Below are 24,299 nucleotides of genomic sequence, written 5' to 3' on the forward strand. Positions count from 1 at the left end.
GCGAGCACATCTGTTGACACAAGAATTACAAGCTCTGCTGGACAAAGGGGCCATAGAACGTGTTCCCCTATCAGACAGAATGTCAGGCTATTACAGCCGGTATTTTCTAGTTCCCAAGAAGGATGGGGGGTTGCGTCCAATTCTAGATCTTCGCGGAATGAACCGCTACCTAAAGACACACAAGTTCAAAATGTTGACAATCAAGATGATTGTGTCTCAAATTCAGTGTCACGACTGGTTCGTGACGATCGATCTCAAAGACGCATACTTTCACATAGAGATCTTGCCACAACACAGGAAATTCCTGAGGTTCGCTTTCGGGGGCGAAGCTTACCAGTATCGGGTTCTTCCAATCGGCCTAGCCTTGTCACCCCGCACATACACAAAGTGCATGGATGCAGCTCTGGCTCCTCTGCGACTCCTGGGCATCCGCATTTTGAATTGCATATAAACGACTGGCTGATTTTAGCTCAGTCTCGGGAGCTAGCGCTTCGACATCGGGATGTCGTCCTAGTTCATCTCGAGACTCTCGGGTTAAGACTCAACGTCAAGAAGAGCGTTCTTTCCCCTACACAGAATACAAAGTATCTGGGGGTTTTATGGGACTCGATCGCAATGCAGGCACAACTGTCACCTGCACGTGTCGAATCCATTCAGAACACCCTGAGGAGCATCAGGTTAGGCCAGAGAGTGATAAATCATCACTTTCAAAGAGTCCTAGGTCTCATGGTGGCGGCTTCCACAGTAATACCTCTGGGCCTCCTGCATATAAGACCGTTTCAGTTGTGGCTCAGAGCCAGGGGGTTTCATCCAAGGGCCAACCCCCAGAGGCAAATAAGGGTGACGCGCCAGGGGCTTCGCACCCTTTCTATGTGGTTCAGACCTCGGTTTCTGACTCTAGGTCCCACTCTCGGTCCATGTTGTCGTCGCAGGATGTTAACAACAGACGCTTCCCTCACAGGTTGGGGTGCGGTTTTAGATGGCCATCCAGCCCAAGGGATCTGGAGAGGTCATCTTCTCGATTGGCACATCAATTGCCTCGAAATGATTGCTGTATTTCTGGCCCTGAAGTACTTCCTCCGGCAGTTACAAGGCTACCATGTCCTAGTGCGGGTGGACAACACCTCAGTAGTCTCGTGCATAAATCACCAGGGTGGGCTGCGGTCGCGCCACCTGAACAAATTGGCCCAGCAGATCCTGCCCTGGGCAGAGGGCAAATTCCTGTCCCTCAGAGCGATTCACATCCCGGGGCATATGAATGTGGGAGCAGACTTTCTGTCCAGACAAGCTGTGACGAACAGGGAATGGAAACTCCACCCCGAGATAGTGAGACAAATCTGGGAAAGATTTTACGAAGCAGAGGTGGACCTCTTTGCTACACAGGAGACAGCACAATGTCCCCTCTACTTCTCTCTGAGTCATCCAGCTCCCCTGGGTCTGGACGCGATGGCCCACACGTGGCCCAGACTGCGTCTTTACGCATATCCTCCCATAGCTCTACTCCCGGGAGTCCTAGCGAAGGTCCGTCAACAGGGGTGTCGCCTCTTATTGATAGCTCCCCGTTGGCCAACCAGAATTTGGTTTTCGGACCTAATATCCCTCCTCGACGACACGCCATGGGCGATCCCAGTCAGGAGAGATCTTTTGTCTCAGGCACAGGGGAAGGTGTTTCATCCCCATCCCGAGCTGTGGAACCTCCATGTCTGGCCCCTGAAGGGCACCATCTGAGAGGTTCAGGGCTTCCGCCTGATGTAATAGAGACTATTTTAAGTGCTAGGGCTCCCTCCACTAGAAGGAGCTACGCCCTTAGATGGAGCATTTTTGAAAGATGGTGCATGGTCCACCATGCAGACCCAATTCACTGCCAGATTGTTTCAGTGCTGGAGTTTCTGCAAGAGAAAAACTGTCCTCAGGGACAAAGCCCGGTACTCTCAGGGTTTATGTGGCCGCTATTTCGGCTTGCCATGCCCTGAATGGTGGGGTTTCTGTGGGAAAACACCCTTTAGTCGCCCGCTTTATTCGTGGAGCGAGACGGCTAATGCCTCCTTCTAGACGGACTGTTCCGTCATGGGACTTAGCAATAGTGCTCGAGGGTCTGGTTAGCGCCCCTTTTGAACCTATGGAGTCAGCACCTATTAGGCTTCTGACCTTTAAGATGTTTTTTGTCAGGAACTGTGTAAGGCGAATCCAAGTGCAGGCAGACACGGGGATGAAGGGGTTAACAACAGGACTTTAATTTATATACAAAACAGAAAACAAACACCCACGATGGGGTAACAAAACAAGAACAGGGGACACGATAACTGATAAGAACAAAACACACTGACAAGAACACTAACTACCAAAAACCAAGACTAAACAGAACACTCACAAAGACTAGAAAATACTTAAAGGTTCTTTCAGGACACAGGCTCGAGGGATAACGCATCTATACCGGGACACAGCTACAAAATACAAAATACAATGAACGAGCACAGGACAATGGACAAGAGGGCATTAAATAGGGAAACTAACAAAGGAGATAACAATGGGCAGGTGTGGGTAATGAGACACAGGAGAAAAGCAAAACTAGGAACGAGAGGGGCGGGGCCAATGACGAGACTGGAGAGAACACATATCATGTCCTGATTGAACATAATATGTTTCTCTCCACATAAAACACGTGGGTATGTCATGATTCTGCCCCTAGACCAGAAAACCAAGACAAGATTAGGCAGAATCATGACAGGACCCCCCCTTAATGAACGCCCCCTGGCGTTCACCAAGGGAGAACACTAACCAGACAAGACCGACTGGGAAACAGACAACAACCAACAAAACATGGTAAACACAATTAGGGGCAGACAAGAATACATGATAAAAGGGTTGGGGTGACATACTAAAAAAAACAAACAAGGGAGGGGGGGTGGAGGCTGGAAGGCCGGCTGGGCAGGACTTGGCGCCGGCTGGAAGGCCGGCTGGGCAGGACTGGGGGCAGGACTTTGCACTTGCGTGGATGCGGGCTTGGGAACACCGGGCTTGGGAACACCGGGCTTGGGAACACCGGGCTTGGGAACACCGGGCTTGGGAACACCGGACTCGGGAACACCGGACTCGGGAACACCGGACTCGGGAACACCGGACTCGGGAACACCGGACTCGGGACCACCGGACTCGGGACCACCGGACTTGGGACCACCGGACTTGACGGGACCACCGGACTTGACGGGACCACCGGACTTGGGACATCAGGAGGCCCTCTAGAGGATCGGGCCCTCCTGCTCCTACGGCGCCCCCCCAAAAAATATTTGGGCTGAGTCCCGGTGTTCTCCTCCGGCTGGAACATCGGGCTCGACATTACACCCCTCCTTGGCTTCTTCTTTGACCGGCTCAAGGTGGGTGTAGCCGGTTGCGGAGAAGCAGTGGGGAGCATGACTAGCTCCGTGCTGGAAGAGTCGAAGGGTGCAGAGGGTGAGGAGAGGCCCACAGCCCCGACTCGCAGGGTACGGCCCTCGGGGATGGCGGCCAGCGGGGGGGACAAACTGGGCTGGACTGAGACCCTGGGCTCCGGCCGGTTCATGGCATACCTGATAAGGTTGGAGAAGCCCAGCGGTCTCAGCATTTCCATCTCCCACCCCGCTAGAGGTTGGTTGAGGCCGCCATTGAACAGGACCATCTGTTCCTGTTGACTGTGGACCATCTCCCCTGTCTTCTCAAAGAAGCGGTCCCCATACTCCAGCACATCCAAGTACACCTGACGTACACCCCGGAGGCGACGAGCCTGGGTTGCTCGCCTTGCCTCCAATCTGCCTGCTGGGTTCTGTTCTGGCTCGTTCATTCTGTCAGGAACTGTGTAAGGCGAACCCAAGTGCAGGCAGACACGGGGATGAAGGGGTTAACAACAGGACTTTAATTTATATACAAAACAGAAAACAAACACCCACGATGGGGTAACAAAACAAGAACAGGGGACACGATAACTGATAAGAACAAAACACACTGACAAGAACACTAACTACCAAAAACCAAGACTAAACAGAACACTCACAAAGACTAGAAAATACTTAAAGGTTCTTTCAGGACACAGGCTCGAGGGATAACGTATCTATACCGGGACACAGCTACAAAATACAATATACAATGAACGAGCACAGGGCAATAGACAAGAGGGCATTAAATAGGGAAACTAACAAAGGAGATAACAATGGGCAGGTGTGGGTAATGCGACACAGGAGGAAAGCAATACTAGGAACGAGAGGGGCGGGGCCAATGACGAGACTGGAGAGAACACATATCATGTCCTGATTGAACATAATATGTTTCTCTCCACATAAAACATGTGGGTCTGTCATGACTCTGCCCCTAGACCAGAAAACCAAGACAAGATTAGGCAGAATCATGACAGTTTTTCTAATGGCAATCACCTCTCTTAAGAGAATTGGAGATTTGCAGGCGCTCTCGACCTCACCGTCCTGCTTAATTTTTGCCCCTGGGATGGTCAAAGCTATTCTGCATCCTCACCCGAGTTATATGCCTAAAGTTCCGTTCTCCACCGTGCATCCGGTTTTTCTTGAGGCCTTCTGTCCTCCGCCGTTCACGACGTCTGAGCAGGAACGATTACACCTACTGTGTCCAGTACGCGCTCTTCAGAATTACATCCACCGCACTAGCCAGTGGCGTAACTCAGAGCAGCTTTTCATATGTTATGGGAGCCACAACAAAGGGGCGGCTGCCACCAGGCAAATAATGTCACAATTGGGTAAGGGATGCTATTGCTCTGGCCTATGAGCTTCACCTCTAGGTGTCAGAGCTCATTCAACAAGGGGGGTTTCATCTTCAATGGCCTTAGCAAGAGGTGTCCCCTTGCAGCAAGTGTGTGATGCGGCGGGCTGGTCCTCTCCGCACACATTTGTCAGATTTTATAGTCTGGATGTCCACGCTACTCCAGGCTCACAAGTCCTGGAGTCTACATCCCAGAGTCACGTCTGAGGCCTCCTCTTGGCTTGTGCACACATACCACACAACCTTGGGGGGTCCAGACACCTCCAGTGCGGCGGCGTTGGTATTCTCGTTCCCATAGCGTTTGAAACGCAGCATCGAGAGTAGCTTTTGATAGGGAACGTCTCGGGTTACTTGGCTGTAACCCTGTTCCCTGAAAAAGCGGGAACGAGATGCTGCGCCTCAATGCCGCACTGTAGGCGTGCCGGACGTCCTTTCAGACAAAATTGGAACCTGAAGACGCGTTCGCGCCACGCGTATTCATAACCTGCAGGTGATGGTGTAATTAACCAAATTACCTGCCGAGGTTATTTAAAGCCAAAAGAATTTTTGGCGTGTTTGACACACGTGCTTCACAACCGGTCGAACAAAGACGTTCTCCCATAGCATTTGAAACGCAGCATCTCGTTCCCGCTTTTTCAGGGAACAGGGTTACAGCCAAGTAACCCGAGACGAAATGTGTAATGTCATGTGTTATGTGTAGTGTGTGGCCTTGAAATTTTAGCATGTCTACGTAATCATGAATAAATGCTTCTTGAGACACACAGTGTTGCTTCTTTGCATGCATCAAACAAATTGTTTCTGGCTACATGCATCCATGCATCAGTTTGAGAGGGGTGGAAATTGGACACTTGGGTGAAACAAAACTGCCCCAAAAGTACCCCCACCCACTTTAAATACAGTTTTTTCTAAGTCAATTTGGTACATTTCTCAGATCCGATTTGAAATTCTCAAAACTTCTTGTTCAATCCTTACATCCTTGTGTCACTTGTGCACATCAAAAAAGCATTTTCTCATTTCTTTGAACAATTTGCAAATGCTTTGGTACATCCATGCAAGTGAATATGACACAATTCTGTGCAGATTCCTACATTATCAATTGCTTATGTCATGTTGATCAAAGTGCATTATAATGAGTATCGGTTGAATAGTATCACCCCCCCCCCGACATTTAAGCACTAGTTTTACAATATACAGTAAGTATACTTTACGTAAACAGTGGCATTTTATTTTACTCAATTTAGTGTTTTGCATTTCTATAATTTTTCCACATAGGACTGCAAGACAACTTCACATGGTGCCAGACGGCCCCTTTTCACACCTTAAAAGGAAGGGTGGGAACGTAACCATGGGTTCTGCTATCTCTGAGAATGCTGTGCTTAAGCATATTTCCATTTTTGGGCCATACAATACAGAACGTCTTGTCACCTTTTTAGACACTCTCTACAGGGATCTCATCCCTGAACAAGAGAGGGGTCAGATTGGAGATGACCTGCCAAAGTACGTGTTAGTTTGGGACAATGTCAGTTTCCATCGCTCCAACATCAGCAGGCAATGTTTTGCGGCCCACAACAGGATACTGATGGAGTTTCCCTCACCCTACTCTCCATTCCTTAACCCCATTGAGGAATTTTTCTCAGCATGAATATTAAAAGTATATGATCGCCAGCCGCATACACAGATGACCCTTCTGGCTGCCATGGATGTAGCGTGTGATGACATCACAGTGGATGCCTGCAGTGGCTGTCTTTTAGATTAGATTAGATTAGATTAGATTAGATTAGATTAGATTAGATTAGATTAGATTAGATTAGATTAGATTAGATTCAACTTTATTGTCATTACACATGTATAAGTACAGTGTAACGAAATGTAGTTTAGGTCTAACCAGAATAGGTATATAGGTATGTACTATGAACAATATATACAGATGGCTACATACTATGAACTGATGGCTGTGAACAGATAATAATTAAGACTAAATGCAGTTAATAACGTTACAGTGCAATAGATGAGTAGATGCAGTTAATAGAGTTATAGTGCAGTAGATGAGTTAATGCAGTTATGAAAGTGGTCCATTAGTGCAAATGAGCATATTTCAGATGTGCAAGTGAGCAGTATAGAGTGCAAATGATGCTGTGCGTGTGTAAACAGTCCAGTAGAGCAGATAACACGAAGTACTGGTGTGTAAAGTTCAGTCATGCATGCAGCCCTGTAGTGCAATGTAAACGATGTTATAGCAGCTTGGAGTTCAAGGTAAGAGAGGTAGTGTAATAAGTGGGGGGCAGAGTTCAATAATGAAACAGCTCTGGGAAAAAAACTGTTTCCTAGTCTGCTGGTTTTTGTCCGGAGGCACCGGAAGCGCCTACCGGAAGGCAGGAGAGTAAACAGTCTATAAGCGGGGTGAGAGGAGTCCTTGAGAATGCTGCGAGCTCGACGCAGACAGCGTTTCTTCTATATGTCCTCAATGGAAGAAAGTGTAGTCCCTGTGATGCGCTGGGCTGTTTTCACCACCCTCTGCAGTGCCTTGAGCTCAGCAACAGAACAGATCCCGTACCAGACTGTGACACAGTTGGTCAGGATGCTCTCTATCGTGCAGCGATAGAAGTTCACCAGGATAGTTGAAGACAGTTGGTTCTTCTTCAGTGTCCTCAGAAATAAGATACGCTGGTGAGCCTTCTTGACCAGGCATGAGGTGTTGGTGGTCCAGGACAGGTCCTCCGAAATATGAGTCCCCAGGAACTTAAAACTGGAAACACGTTCAACAGCCATCCCATTAATGTGGATGGGGTCTTGTCTGCCTCCTTTCGCCTTCCTGAAGTCCACGATGATCTCCTTTGTCTTGGAGGTGTTAAGGAGCAGGTTGTTGTCTGAGCACCATGTGGCCAGGTGCCGGACCTCCTCCCTGTATGCAGTCTCATCGTTGTTGCTGATGAGACCAATCACTGTTGTATCGTCTGCAAACTTGATGAAGGAGTTAGATCCGTTCACAGGCCTGCAGTCGAGTGTGAATAGGGAGTAGAGAAAGGGGCACAGAACGCAGCCATGTGGTACACCAGTGTTGAGGGTGATGGTGATGGAACAGATGTGGCCTAACCTAACAAGCTGAGGCCTGTTTGAATGGTAGAGAGTCTTTTAGCTGTGCCAGGACCAGCCGCTCAAAGCACTTCATTGCAATGGGTGTGAGTGCTACAGGGCGGTAGTCGTTCAGGGTACGTCGGGCTGAAATGTTTCGGAACGAGCACAATGGAGGTAGATTTAAAACATGCTGGAACCACTGCTTGGGCGAGGGACAGGTTAAAGATATCCATGAAGACCCCAGCGAACTGCTCTGCACATCCCCTGAGTACGCGACCAGGGATGCCATCTGAGCCAGCAGCCCAGATGGCTTTTCCTTTCTGTATCGCAATGACACGGTCTGTGAATAAATTACGGTACAAACAGTAAAAGCGTAAATGTGAATCATGTGCAGTCTCTTGCAATCAAACAATCTAAATCAGAAACGCACTTACTGTTTTGCAAATGTCAAGGATGTGTAATGTACCAAAGCGACTTAGAGAAACTGTAATATTTTCATCCTTATTTTTATTTATATTGCTATTTTACCATTTTCAGTGTTACAAAGCAGCTTTACCTTTACATGAAAACCTGTTAACTATAAGCAATACATTAAATATCATGCACGCACTGACACACACACACGAACACACTCCAAACACACACGGACAGAGACAGAAGATACAAGAAGAGAAACACAGGTAATATTTTAAGCAGACTTTCAATTCATTAATGGGGAAATAATAATTCATGCAAATTGTTACATTTGAGAATAATATTAACCAGTACAAAATTCTAAAACTTACGTCAGGACACCCCGGTGAGCAAAACGAGTTCAGCCAGTGTGAAAACTGTGGTGACTGGCGAGGAACGGGTGTCTTATTATGCACAATATAAAGATGTTTCTTCCATATAGTTTCTATACCCTATTTGGTATAACAGGTATCTTATTATGCACTATATAAAGACGTGTCTTCCCTGAAATAAATTAGATCAAAAGCTTGATGCCTCTCTGTGTCTTGTTTTTGTGCTGCCAGTTCTGCAGAAGAATTATCTCACAACATCCAACCTATTTATGATTTAAGATTTTATTGGTGATCCAAAACACAGAAAGTGTTAATGAAATTTAGTGTTCGAAAGGAACCTGAAATTTAAAAGAAATGTTGCAAAATTACGAAATAAGTGTTGCTGGCGCAGAGAAGCTTATTCATGCATTTGTGACCTCAACACTTAACTTCTTAGTACCTTAAAGGGTTTAGCCCCTACCTACCTAACAGAGCTTCTATCACATTACAACCCATCATGCTCTCTAAGATTTTTGATAACACCTAGAATAACTAAATCCACCAAACGAGGGTCGAGCTTTCTCATACGTAGCACCAAAACTTTGGAATTGCCTTGCTGATACTATTCGAGGGTCAGTCACACTCTCCCAATTTAAATCTAGATTAAAGACACATCTTTTCAGCCAAGGATTCACTTAATGCAAAATATGCTAAATAAACCAACCGGAGACTGCATCTATTAGATATTATTTACTAGAACAATCTTGCTTGTTATATTAACATCATGCACTGTGCTGTGTTTTACCTTTTTTCTTATTTCCTCATGTAAAGTTGCTTTGGAACAATGCACATTGTGGAAAGTGCTACGTAAATATAACAGCATTGAATATTTTTTTGTTTTATTTCAGAAAGGCAACCGTTACATTTCAAGGTAAGATTGAAATTACAATGATTGCAATTTAAGAGAATTAAATGTTCATTTTACATTGTTTTTAACTAAAATTAGACAACCTCGATGACGTATGCTGGAGACAAATGTACCACCAGAGGGCGCAGCTCTTGTATGGTCAATGCTCAAAATTAAAATTTTTAAATGTTAAAAAATTCACAACATTACATTTTTATCACAACACAATAAATTTCAAAATGTTATTTATTTGCATAGTTTTTTGCACTTCGCAAACAAAGCAAAAGGTGCAGAGCATGACTATGGAGTGGATAGTGAAAGGACAGAGGCAAATAGCGAATTAACACAAACAGAATGTAAGCAGTGGCGGTTTTAGGCACGGGCGAACCGGGCAGTCGCCCGAGGCGGCATTTTTTCATGTCACGTGGGGGGCGGCACCGGCACGAGCAGTAAAAAAACTCTGGGCCGCCGCAAATCGGTTATCTATTATCTATCATTCATTCATTGTGTGGGGAATTGGCAAATTGGCGCCACTGCATGCTGAAAAGATAAAGGTATGCAACTATAATGTTCTCTCAGTGTTATGATTACTGTATCCATGTTGTCATCTATTTAGCCTAGTCGTTAGAGCGCCCGACTTTCATTCGGACGGACGCTGGTTTGAGGCCCGCGCAGGGCAGGTAACCGACAACACTTATACAACAAATTTGGTTTTAAGTCAACAAACACGAGATCTAATTTCACCATAATATTGTGCTTTGCAACAAAACTGTTAAAAGTTCAGTTATTATTATTTATTTCCATCAGTTGGGTTAACGTAAGGTCCCGTAATGACCAATCAGAATTTTCCAATCTGTAGCTAGTTTCTAAGACGAACATAACCTTTGCGATTTATTTGCTACATCACACATGTCATGAATATGAAGGTTCTATGCATGTTTATGACAACTGTCATTAAGTGTCATTCGCTCAATTATGACATTTTTAATGCAAATATTGTTTGTTTGAGGTCTTTGTTGACAACTTTACATTAACCAAGACATCTTAACCTGTCATAATTGTCATAAAAACATGACATAGCAGATTAATAATTGAATGTAAGACACTACTTAGCTGGTGTTTCGGCATCTAACCATATTGCCTTAGAGACACTTCTGTACGTGTCACAGTTGTTTTGTTTGACAGAACAAACATTTTACTTGTACGGTCAACAGAAAGTTGGCCATCCCATGGCTCACCCCCTACCAACCACGACAAACAATATAACACACCGGATATAAAGGAAACGGAAGTGAACACAACAAAACACGTGATTACAAATAACCAAAAAGAAGATAAATGAATTAAGGCCACTACAGCTGGGTTAACCGTCATATTGGTTATGACATTGGCTGTCATGAGGCCATTATAACTGTCATGAATCTTTTTCTGACCACTTTTTTTCCAGTGGTACAAATTGAATGTCAGTAAAATATCATTAAGTGTTAATACTCTGTCAAATTGTTTTATAACAATGTCATGTATACTTTTTTTGACCTCAACTACAGTGGTACAATTACATTTTAATGACAAATTCAATTTGTACCACTGTAGTTTAGGTCAAGAAAAATATGACATAATTTAGTTTTTTCGAGGGGGGGGCGCTCAAAGATGTTCTCGCCCGGGGTGCAATTCAATGTAGAACCGCCACTGAATGTACGGATACACCAAAAATTTATCGTCACGAAATAATGTTTTATCTGGACTTGCAAGACTAAGTTTTAGGATCCTGGCATAACATTATCATCTAACCCAATATGTTGACTGAGGTAATTTTAGTGATTTTTTATTAAATAAAAACATATTTTGCAGAAGGCATGAAGTTTGGTGGGTGATACTAGACAAATAACAGTTTGATCATGCACTGCTTGTGTTGATCAGGTAGACCTTTGTTCGTTGTTGTTTATCCATGATTTCAAATAAGAGTCATCCATTGGCTTTTAAGTGCAAACCATTAGCCCAAATTACGCAAAGTAACTTCTTGAGCACTAGTTAAGCCCAAATTATACAAAATAACAGAGTTGAAATCATTTGCAGACAGCTTAGTCCCCCCAGTTAAACCAGATTGGTTGCTGTACAAGACGTTGTTCTGCATGATATAGGAGGAGAGCTGGTGAAATACAACACGCTCAAGAGTTTTGGCAATGAAGGGGAGGAGAGATACTGGTCTGTAGTTATCAAACAGTTCAGGATTAAGAGTGGGTTTCTACAGTAGCTGGGCAATACAGGCCTCTTTGAAGACTATGGGAAATGTACCAGTAGGGTGGCCATTTCCATAACACCAAAAAGGAGGACACTTTGCGGCATTTAGTGAGGCAAGAATAACTGCATCTGGTGTACTCGCAAATACAATACAATTTTGTCTATCATATCTATGGTATCATGATACAGTGATTCTGAAATAGCCTACTCTATTCATTGCCAGACAATTTGATCAACAACATATCTTGATGTAGACCTATGTGTAACAGAAAAGGCAAAAAATAGTTTGTTCACAGTATTTGTATTTATTCAAGACACTCCTGTGTGACTGGTGATGCTTGACTGCATGATAGACTTTACAAAGCTCTGCAGCGGAGATTTTGTCATCCTGAGGGGATTTTGCCTCTCGAAATTAAGACCTAAGGGAAGCTGCAGCTCGTCGGTTACCTTAAAGTTTTTCAGTGCTGGCATGTCGGTCAATGACGGCTTTCCCTTTACAACTAACGTCCACTTCACAGCGACATAGTGTGCAAAATCCATGTAAAGCATCTCTACTGCGTTATGATATGAATTCGTGCTCTTTTGTCCATTCCGGATTAAATGATGTCGGACGTTTCGGCATGTTAACGTTATGATGTGACGTAGCCAGCACGTGGACTCCACCTCCACGCCCTTGTTTACATTTTTAACCAATGATATATCAGATATTTATTTGACACCTCTTTCAGCCAATCATTTGTTTGAGCGAAGATCTTACAGCGTCAGCCGCTATGCTGCTGCGTCCCAATAAAGGTTTTACAACTCCGAAAAGGGGGACAAATGAGTGTCCGGCTTGAGGCTGTGCCGGACGCCGGACAGGGGGCTTAAAATCCGGACTGTCCGGCCAAAAGCCGGACGTATGGCCACCCTATGTACCAGTGGAAAGAGACGTGTTGATAATGTTGATCAGAGCAGGAACAACCGATGGAGAGATGGCTTGAAGAAGATGGGTGGGGAGGGGGTCTTACGGCAGTTAGTCGGGTGGCTAGAAGAAATTACCTTGGAAACGTCACCTTCAGATAGGAGAGAGAAAGAGGGGACCGAGCATGTGTTGGTCGTTTGGGCGTCTTCAAGAGGCGGCGGCACAGAGAACAGACTGCTGATGGTGGATGTTTTCTTTACATAAATAAGTTAGCAGCTGTTAACTCTGATGGAGGTGAGGGGACATTTTTTCAAAAATAGGTGAAATTAAGTATTCTTGAAAAATGTATAATCATTTGTATAAATATGAATTAATACCATAACGGTTTCTAAAAATGCATTATAAAAAAATATTTATTGCAATACTTTTAAATATAAGAATTAATCTCAGCACTGGTATTAGCACAGTTATTGCTCATTGAAAAATTATATAAAAAACATGTGGGACTGCTGTTACTATTAAAAGGGGGAAATCAATGCTTAAACGATAGGTTACCCAGAAATTAAAATTATCTCTTGAATCACTCATCCTCGTGTTGTTCCAAAACCTGTATACATTTCTTTGTTCTTATAAACACAAGGAAATATATTTGAATATATGGTAGCAACTGAGATGTAAGCCCATTAAGGCAACTCGGGCAGAGTTTAAAAGATCATTGAGATGTAATTGAGTGTGATACATCAGATTAACCAGTTACCCAATCAAGAATTGGATGTATGTCACGAGACAAAATGTCTTTCCTTCCAAGTATGTTTTGGTCCCAACACATCACAGGAACGAGCTGCGGGTTCTCGAGTCCCCTGTATGCAATAGTTCTGTTGGCCTGCAGATGGCAGTGTTCACCTACAGAACTCACACGGTTCTTACCAAACACTTGGAAATGCATCATGTCAGTTATTGATTTGTGGAAGGATGTTTCACTGGCAGAATAGATTTGTTATTGACCTATCACAACCTATCACAAGCATGTTTTAAGGAGGTTAGCTCTAAATAAAATAAATAAAACTAAATAAAAAAGACATCATACGGCCTTTCCAGCATTATTTTAAAAGAATTCAAGAGCTTTAGACTGGTGTGTGTAGCTCCATTTGAAACCATCTAATCACGAGGTGACAAAAAACAAGAAGTTCTATCCAAACAAGGCCGGATTTACCAAAGGGCCTGTATCCATACATTTGGCAAGCAGTGCTGATTACAGCCTTATTGTCACAGATGGAGACTCGGACACAAACAGGTTAAAAGCCAAACAGGTGAGTTTATTGACAGAGTATTTGCAGGTGAGTAATAGTGCGACAAGTACAAAGATGGATGATACTGGTCATTATAAACAAGGACCCCGGGGAATGGGTAAGAAGCTTTCCAGTGGGTAGATGTCGGGGTGTGTTCGCCATCACTCATTCCCAGCATCCTCTCACATACTGTACCTTCTGATGTTGTCCACCATACCCGGCCAACAAAAGCGCTCTTTCAAGCGAGGGTTTGATTGACCAATACCCAGGGAAGTGTGAGTTGCAAAGATTAACGGAAGTTCTTTGAGTGTGTGGAAAGGTGTGGTCCGGGGGGCATCCCTGCAGGGCTGGGTTGAAGACACTGATGACAGCGACATCAACAAATGTCGCGCAGCAACATTTAAGCAAACCCCTTCTCTGGGCCCTCTCTCCCACTATGCTCACTATTATATCCGCAAACTACACGTATAACACAAGACAACAGCGGCGGTCTTCGGCATCGCAGTACAGAGTGAATTTCAGAAGGTTGAAAACCGAGAGAGCACTCAAACGGAGACATATTTGAAGAAGAGGTGGGGAGGGAGTTGTGGGCATATTCTATTCTCATAGGTTCTCAAGTCAAACCCCATTCTGTTGACACAAGGTCTAGTTCCCTCCGTCAGGGAACATAGGTTACATAACCGAGATGATAAGAGGAAACAATATGCAAAGTTTGAGGAATAAAGGGTTTAAAAAAATATTTACGAGGGAACTTCATGCCATATAAGCATCCAAATAAAACCCCCCTTGAAATACTTAAATATATTCTCAAAAGATCAACATTGATTTTGCACATTTTAAAGATTAAAACTCATCAAAATAACTCATAATAACTCATAATGAAAATAAATTATTTGTGACCAATAATTCAATAACCAATGTCAATTTTCAGTTGACAGACAGTCTGCGTGCTTCACTCGTGCTGTTTTGCTTGTGCAAAAATGTTTGCTATAATAATAAAACAAGAACCCTACTTAATTATTACCAACAGTAGTTTATTTAAGGATACATTGTGTTTACAAAATGTAGTGTATTTTACACAGCACATTTCTGCTGTGAGTTGTATGCAGCTTTAAATTCTTTGCCCTTTTTTGCACAAAAGCTTTCTGCTGCTTCCTGCAAGAACCAGCACATTTTATTACATATGGTAAAAATAAAGATATGTTTAATGCAGTTGTGTAAAAATTTTTTATAATGAAATACATTTCATCCAATAAGCTATTTCTTTAAGTGTGAAAGGCAAAAACATCCCATGCTTAACAGGAAAAGATTATAAGAAAAACATAAATAGACCTTTAACTTGTTTATCACTGCGCTTATCATATACCCTTCTGGATGAATTATACGGAACAAGGAAGAACTAACATTTCATGTTCACAGTTAATGTTTGATTAGAGGTCCGGGGCATCAGTGCTAACATACTGTAAATCCATCGTCACAGAATTTTTATGCTCATGAGGTTTGAAGCCCACACGTCACAAGTGCTATCTGATGAATTTCGACGGAATTGTATTGAAGTAAAAGTGCAAAAAGCATGTTTTTTGGAAGGTTTGTATAACCATCGCTTTACCAATTCACGAGTTCGCCCTCGCCGATAAACAGCTCCTTGTTGGGATAGATGGTAAAGCATGGGAATGAAGGTTATGCGTATTTGGCGTGTTGTGCAGGGAGTGGGCTCCGAGCTCGCCGGAACTATCCGAACCCGGAGCACTCTACCCTGCTCAGAGCAAGTGCTCCGGGCTCAGAACCGGCTCGAGCCCAGAACACACCCCCCAAATGCAAAATAGAGCTGGACAACCGCCGAAGTACGCATACACCCCCCAAAAATGCCATGCTGTGCGTTACGGAGGTGCAACCTGAAATTTAGTAAAAACAAAAGGATGAGGGCCCGTTAGGGCTATCGCTGCTGCGAAACTGACCTCATGGCTAGTAGTGTCTGCTGCTACAGAGCACTTGTTGGAAGCTCGGGCCCCTGCGGGGGCGGTCGCTGCTGCGATACTGGCTTCAATGCTGGTGGTGCCTGCTGCTACAGAGCACTTGTTGGAAGCTCGGGCCCCTGCGGGGGCGGTCGCTGCTGCGATACTGGCTTTATTGCTGGTTGCATTATTATGCACATTGCAAAATTTAGGTGGCCAAGAACGGACAGGAGCTCGCGTTTCGAACATCGGGGAACATTTATCAAAGAGGACGCGATCAGGATCGTTCTGTCAATTTTTTCTTTTGGCAGAGAAGCCTGGAATTTGAGCGAGTCTAGTTTAATGCCTAAAAATTTGATGGACGTACTTGGTCCGGATGTTTTGTCTGGGGCGAGGGGTATGTTGAGCTGCTCAAAAACTTGTTGGACTTTGGCGAGATGCGCGTCTGGCACTGATTCGGTCGATGAGATTATCAAAAAATCATTCAACAAGTGGATTAAGTATGGGATCGCATAGTTGTTGGAAAGAATCCAGCAAATTGCCTCCAACAATACATCAAAAAAATTTGGGCTGCTTCTGCATCCAAAAGTTAGGCGGGCTGAGAAGTAACATTTTTCACACCAGTGTATCCCGAAAAGATGCCAGTAGTCTGGGTGGATTGGCATGACTTTAAAAGTGGAGGTGATGTCTACTTTAGCTAGCCAGGCGCCTCGACCTGCCTTTTTAATCAGTGTAATGGCGTGATCTATGTTGTGGTAATGCAGGGAGAATTCGTCGATTGGAACTAAGCTGTTAATGCTTGGAAGTGGGGAGACGAGAGGTCGAATGTTGGACGTTTCTTTCCTGAAAATTTTCTGGTAGCAACGCCAATGGGGCTAATGCGGTACGTGGTAAATGGAGGAGCCTTGAAGGGGCCGATAATAAATTCCTTGTCAATCTCCTTCTGTAAGAGGAGATCGACTGCCTCCGGTTCGGTTATCGCAGACTGGAGGTTGGGGCAAATAAGGCATTGCGAAGGGAGACTGATAACACCGGGGTCAAAGCCATTCGAAAGGCCTGACAGTAGATAATCAGTGAACATCGGGTCGGGGTGCGACGACAACTCGAAAGACAAATGAGGAATATTCACAGAAGTCGATAGGTATGATCTGAATTTTTTTATTAACAGAAGAATGTAGAACAGGGCAAACCAAGTGAGCGTGAGCGCCACTGTAGAAAATACACACATGCAGGAACCTACAGCTCTGCCTGGTGCATTTGCCCAAGTTGAAATTGTTACACGTTTCTCATGTACGGGAACCAACGGCCTTGTGTGGAGTAGTGGTAGCGGGACGATTTGGCAAGCGCGGGACCTTCGAAGTGGACTGGTGAGATGGAGATGGGCATTGAGGGGGAGAAGGAGTGACTAAGGGGCAATCACTGGTGGGGTGAACCACGGATCGGCAAACTGCGCATGAGATGTTTCTCACCCCCAAGAATACTCTGCCATGCAGCTCAGCGTCCAGGGCTCCCCAGTAAGGGCACTGGTTCCACTGAGCTACGCGAAAGGCACACTTGGCAGCGAAAAGCTTGTGGTACGTGTAAAAGTGCGTTCCCCCATAGGAGCGAGCCAGCTCAGCCACGAGGGCCAGGTAAACACTCATCTCACGTATCCTATTAGGGAACCCTGTGCATATAACTTCGCTGTAGCGGGAGAAAGCTACAGTGAATTCGGGAAATGGCAACGTGCGGAAGTAATGGGGTGATGCATTTTTTAAAGTAAACGATAAATCTCCGTAGGTGATTTGACGCTCTGCTGACGGTGGTGACAGTGGTGAGAGCAGTAAGTAAAGATCGAAATCCGCACTTGCCAAAATCTGCGCTCTTATGCTGCTGGAGACTGGTGGAGGTTCCAACGCAGCCCCGTGTGGAGCCGCGGGCATCACAGCCGCTGTGGCCAATGAAAACGTGGGGCGTGCCTGTTGTAGGGAGAACATGGCAGCCGCTTGCGCGTCGTGCGGAGACATGCTCACGCCAGTGTTGGCCGCGGCGCCGAAGATGTGAGGCCCAGGGACTGTGACCCGTGACTCTAACGGAGGCAGCCTCACGCTAGAAATCGATTCCGGAGCCGCGGGCCAAGATCCTGGGGTGGGAAAAGCGAATCTAACGGCGGCCGTTGTGCGTCTAACGGAGACATGCTCGCGAGACGTATGGGTGAGCCAGGGCTCCTGGGAGTTGCTGGCCAGCCTGGCAGGGGCAGTCAGCTGCAGTCGCGGTGATGTCCCACGCATTCAGCTGAGATACTGCAGGCTGCCGGAGGTGCTCGATCGGCATATCCGTGGCTTCTAGCTCGACCTGAGCGCTTCCTAGACTCGCTGAAGGTTAGCTGCGACTGCTAGAGTGAGGGAGGCCATGCCGAGCCGCGGAGGTAGATTGCCCGTGCCTGGAATGGACGGGACCCCGAGCCGAGCATGGCTCGTTATTGGCAGCCAATCGGGCCAACCTCATCGAGGGGACGTCAGCCTGGGACGACACGTAGAGGGTGTAGAGCTCTAATTTCGACATTCGCTTGTTGAATGGGACGTCCGCATTGGCAAGGGCCAGACGAAGGCTCTGGATAGTCCACTTGCTGCGTACGGGTATCGTTGGGATCGCTAAGGCGTTTGATGACGCCGGTGAATGCGGCGGAGATCGTGCCAGTGGGAGCGATGACGAACCTTTCCTTTGAGAATCACGCCGCTCAGAGCGGCGGGGCTGACGGCCCTGCGACGAAGCTTGGGAATCGTCCGTGTAATCCGACCCTGAGCTGGAAAGCTGGGGTGCGCATGATGGTGCCGAAGGATCTGTAACCTTTGCTACTGTAACAGGCGACTGACATCGTGTCGACTTTGAACGATGCTTATCTGGCAAGATGCATCAGGTAAGATTAATTGTCTATTTATGATAGAGCTTGCTGGAGCTGATAGGGTAGATACGGTGATTGCTGATGGTGAACCAGCCTAGATAATTAAGTAGAGATTGCTAGCTCGGTTTATTAGTGTTGATGGAACAACGGGCTGATTTATATGCTTAGGTTCCTCCCGAACGTTGTTAATAAAACATCATTTATATACCTCGATGAGGTTGGCACTGTTAGGAAAAGGTTTAAAACTGTACCTTTTTTGTCACTGGTGTGTTTTTTTTGTACACTTTGGTAACTTTTTGGTACATTGTTGTTTCCTAAGGACCTAGTGTGTAACTTTAAAGGGAAAGTCTTGTACCCCTTAGATTTAGCTGGTACACAATGGGACCTGCAGGTATAGTTCCTTAGGTTACAATAATGTACCCAAAAAAATAAATGTTAAAAGGATTAATGTAAGATTACAAATAACATTACCAGTGGTGGACGTAAGGGGCCAGCTGTGTCCTGGTGGTTAGAGCGTTGGGCTTGTGATCACACAAAAGCTCTGATTGCTCTGCAGTAATGTGACACTGTAAAAAAATGACCTGTAAGGCGTTTTGGATAAAAGCGTCTGCCAAATATGTAAATTGATGGAGTACACAAACCATGTACTTGAGTAAAAGTAGAGATACCCAAGGTAAAATATTATTCAAGTAAAAGTAGAAGAGCTGACTTAAAATTTCACTTGAGTGAAAGTACAAAAGTATTTGCCTTTAAATGTACTAAAGTATCCAAGTACTGTGATTTGTTTTTATGGCTATAATGTCCTATTATCATTTTTGTAACAAGACTCTTGCTTAACTCAGTCTATGTGAAGACTCTAATGTCACTCTCGGCACACCAAGCTATTAATTCAATTGGATTAATTAGTCAATGTCTTTAGTTATAAAGACATTGGCAGTCAAAATGTTATGCTGTTGCAGACAGTTGCACTGAATCTGATGTGATGTTGAATCGTATGTTTGCGCTAAGATAACGTTACCAAGGCGACAACAGGGGCAAAACAAGTTAAAAACAAAGTGCGTGATGTACTGTGATTGGTGGCTCATTTTACCAGTTAAGTTTTTACTGACCCATAAAGAAAAAGTAACGATTGATTTTGAAAATGTAGTAGAGTAAAAAGTAAGATATTGAAATGTAGTGGAGTTAAAGTAAAAGTCTCCCAAAATTGTAATACTTGAGTAAAGTACAGATACACAAAAAACTACTTAAGTATAGTAACAAATTAAATGTACTTAGTTACTGTCCACCATTGAGAATTCCGTCGAAATTCATCAGATAGCACTTGTGACGTGTGGGCTTCAAACCTCATGAGCATAAAAATTATGTGACGATGGATTTACAGTATGTAAGCACTGATGTCCCGGACCTCTAATCAAACATTAACTGTGAACATGAAATGTTAGTTCTTCCTTGTTCCGTATAATTCATCCAGAAGGGTACATGATAAGCGCAGTGATAAACAAGTTAAAGGTCTATTTATGTTTTTCTTATAATCTTTTCCTGTTAAGCATGGGATGTTTTTGCCTTCCACACTCAAAGAAATAGCTTATTGGATGAAATGTATTTCATTATAAAAAAATTTACACAACTGCATTAAACATATCTTTATTTTTACCATATGTAATAAAATGTGCTGGTTCTTGCAGGAAGCAGCAGAAAGCTTTTGTGCAAAAAAAGGGCAAAGAATTTAAAGCTGCATACAACTCACAGCAGAAATGTGCTGTGTAAAATACACTACATTTTGTAAACACAATGTATCCTTAAATAAACTACTGTTGGTAATAATTAAGTAGGGTTCTTGTTTTATTATTATAGCAAACATTTTTGCACAAGCAAAACAGCACGAGTGTAGCACGCAGACTGTCTGTCAACTGAAAATTGACATTGGTTATTGAATTATTGGTCACAAATTATTTATTTTCATTATGAGTTATTATGAGTTATTTTGATGAGTTGTAATCTTTAAAATGTGCAAAATCAATGTTGATCTTTTGAGAATATATTTAAGTATTTCAAGAGCGGTTTTATTTGGATGCTTATATGGCATGCAGTTCCCTCGTACATATTTGTTTAAACCCTTTATTCTCCAAACTTTGCATATTGTTTCCTCTTATCATCTTGGTTATGTATGTAACCTCTGTTCCCTGACAGAGGGAACGAGACGTTGTGTCGACAGAATGGGGTTTGACTTGAGAAACTATCACCTCTGAAACATCTAACACCAGTTAGGCTCAAGCAAGATATTTACATGACAAAATATTTGATTAGTTTAAAATATTATTGATATATATTACATATTTACATATTTATACTGCAATAGTGGAAACTGCACCTTGTAATATTGGATAGCCTAGTTTATAGAGGGCATCTTTGGCTTTTTCATTCACTGATCCTTCCTCGCTGGACACAAAAGCGTAAGATATGTGAGCAGAGAAATCCACAGAAAATCCAATACAGATCACCAGATTAATCATAGAGACTGAGTCTAAACTAACATCCCATAATGCCATGAAACCAGTCACACCCACAATGACGGACGCAATGGCAAATGTCACCCAGACAGCACAGAGAGGATTTGGGATTAACAAGAGTGAAATGACTAACATTACACATGTAGCTACGGCTATATTCTGAATTGTATTACTGACTATGACAGCGTATTGATCGTAGTAGATAAATGCAGGGTGATACACTATTACATTAACAGACGTCTGTAACTTTCCACAGTTTTCTGCTGTTTCTCTAAATGCATTCAGCATGTTCTTCTCATCGACTGCTGTCGTGATGTTCACAGTCTGAATGAACATACGTGATGCCAAAATCTCATTGGTCGTGAAGTTTACATAGTTACTAAAACCAGAACCATTAAGAAACCTAGCTAAATTTAGTTTGAATTGTGTTACATTATCTAAATTTATACCAACAGTCTGTCCATAGTTCAAATATGCATTAAGCCATGAAATGGGTGTTATTTCTGAATCCTTTGATGCCATTGACAGACTTTGAAAATTTTTGAGGCACGAGTCGAGGTATTTACGTGCATCTGAACTCCAATATTGAAAGTTTTTATCTGTTATGACTAACATGACATTGGGACCGTAAGAAGAAAAGAATTTATCTTCATCATTATAGTAACTACCAACATATGAGCCGTCAGTTGCTAAATGTTTCAGATCGAGACCTTCCTGTAGTTGAAGACATCCGACGTGTTGGTGTGTGAATTCTGGAAGAATCTGATAGAACTGAATTAATAGGTAGAGGTGAGGCGGTGTGTGCTTGCAAATGCCGGTAAGTCACATTTCAAGGAAATGTCTTGATATTGTTGTTGCTGCTCCAGGAAATCATTGTTGGGGTGTGAATCCTGTTTTATGGAGGTAGTTTTCTGGTAGCAACGCCAATGGGGCTAATGCGGTACGTGGCAAATGGAGGGTTGAAGGGGCCGATAATAAATTCCTCGTCAATCTCCTTCTGTAAGAGGAGATCGACTGCCTCTGGTTCGGTTCTCGCAGACTGGAGGTTGGGGCAAATAAGGCATTGCGAAGGGAGACTGATAACACCGGGGTCAAAGCCATTCGAAAGGCCTGACAGTAGATAATCAGTGAACATCGGGTCGGGGTGCGACGACAACTCGAAAGACAAATGAGGAATATTCACAGAAGTCGATAGGTATGATCTGAATTTTTTATTAACAGAAGAATGTAGAACAGGGCAAACCAAGCGAGCGTGAGCGCCACTGTAGAAAATACACACATGCAGGAACCTACAGCTCTGCCTGGTGCATTTGCCCAAGTTGAAATTGTTACACGTTTCTCGTGTACGGGAACCAACGGCCTTGTGTGGAGAAGTGGTAGCGGGACGATTTGGCAAGCGCGGGACCTTCGAAGTGGACTGGTGAGATGGAGATGGGCATTGAGGGGGAGAAGGAGTGACTAAGGGGCAATCACTGGTGGGGTGAACCACGGATCGGCAAACTGCGCATGAGATGTTTCTCACCCCCAAGAATACTCTGCCATGCAGCTCAGCGTCCAGGGCTCCCCAGTAAGGGCACTGGTTCCACTGAGCTACGCGAAAGGCACACTTGGCAGCGAAAAGCTTGTGGTGAGACATGCTCACGCCAGTGTTGGCCGCGGCGCCGAAGATGTGAGGCCCAGGGACTGTGACCCGTGACTCTAACGGAGGCAGCCTCACGCTAGAAATCGATTCCGGAGCCGCGGGCCAAGATCCCGGGGTGGGAAAAGCGAATCTAACGGCGGCCGATTGTGCGTCTAACGGAGACATGCTCGCGTTAGCGGCGGCGCCAAAGAATTGTGGTCCGGAGACCGACGGTTGTGTCCCCAGCTGAGGCATCCTAACTCTCGAGACGTATGGGTGAGCCAGGGCTCCTGGGAGTTGCTGGCCAGCCTTGCCGAGGCAGTCAGCTGCAGTCGCGGTGATGTCCCACGCATTGAGCTGAGATACTGCAGGCTGCCGGAGGTGCTCGATCGGCATATCCGTGGCTTCTAGCTCGACCTGAGCGCTTCCTAGACTCGCTGAAGGTTAGCTGCGACTGCTAGAGTGAGGGAGGCCATGCCGAGCCGCGGAGGTAGATTGCCCGTGCCTGGAATGGACGGGACCCCGAGCCGAGCCTGGCTCGTTATTGGCAGCCAATCGTGCCAATCTCATCGAGGGGACGTCAGCCTGGGACGACACGTAGAGGGTGTAGAGCTCTAATTTCGACATTCGCTTGTTGAATGGGACGTCCGCATTGGCAAGGGCCAGACGAAGGCTCTGGATAGTCCACTTGCTGCGTGCGGGTTATTGTTGGGATCGTAGAGGCGTTTGATGACGCCCGTGAATGCGGCGGAGATCGTGCCAGTGGGAGCGATGACCAACCTTTCCTTTGAGAATCACGCCGCTCTGAGCGGCGGGGCTGACGGCCCTGCGACGAAGCTTGGGAATCGTCTGTGTAATCCGACCCTGAGCTGGAAAGCTGGGGTGCGCATGATGGTGCCGAAGGATCTGTAACCTTTGCTACTGTAACAGGCGACTGACATCGTGTCGACTTTGAACGATGCTTATCTGGCAAGATGCATCAGGTAAGATTAATTGTCTATTTATGATAGAGCTTGCTGGAGCTGATAGGGTAGATACGGTGATTGCTGATGGTGAACCAGCCTAGATAATTAAGTAGAGATTGCTTGCTCGGCTGATTTATTAGTGTTGATGGAACAACGGGCTGATTTATATGCTTAGGTTCCTCCCGAACGTTGTTAATAAAACATCATTTATATAATGGTTAAATCATGCACTGTTAGGAAAAGGTTTAAAACTGTACCTTTTTTGTCACTGGTGTGTTTTTTTTGTACACTTTGGTAACTTTTGGGTACATTGTTGTTTCCTAAGGACCTAGTGTGTAACTTTAAAGGGAAAGTCTTGTACCCCTTAGATTTAGCTGGTACACAATGGGACCTGCAGGTATAGTTCCTTAGGTTACAATAATGTAC

General features: G+C 44.7%; 1 protein-coding gene across 1 annotated transcript; it reads right to left on the reverse strand.

The window, feature by feature from the left end:
- Positions 1-20,456: 20,456 nt before the first annotated feature.
- Positions 20,457-21,977, reverse strand: LOC306901279 (patched domain-containing protein 3-like). Its single transcript, XM_079468956.1, has one exon. It carries the CDS (start codon positions 21,900-21,902, stop codon positions 21,123-21,125), a length of 780 nt encoding a protein of 259 aa, XP_079325082.1. The 5' UTR covers positions 21,903-21,977; the 3' UTR covers positions 20,457-21,122.
- Between the last annotated feature and the right edge of the window lie 2,322 nt (positions 21,978-24,299).

The sequence above is a fragment of the Barbatula barbatula genome, assembly GCF_947034865.1.
Source record: "Barbatula barbatula genome assembly, chromosome: 12".
Lineage (NCBI taxonomy): Eukaryota > Metazoa > Chordata > Actinopteri > Cypriniformes > Nemacheilidae > Barbatula > Barbatula barbatula.

What these genes read in the sequence shown, in the direction of transcription:
- LOC306901279 (XM_079468956.1), bottom strand. Translation starts at nt 21,902, where the DNA reads ATGTTAGTCATAACAGATAAAAACTTTCAATATTGGAGTTCAGATGCA.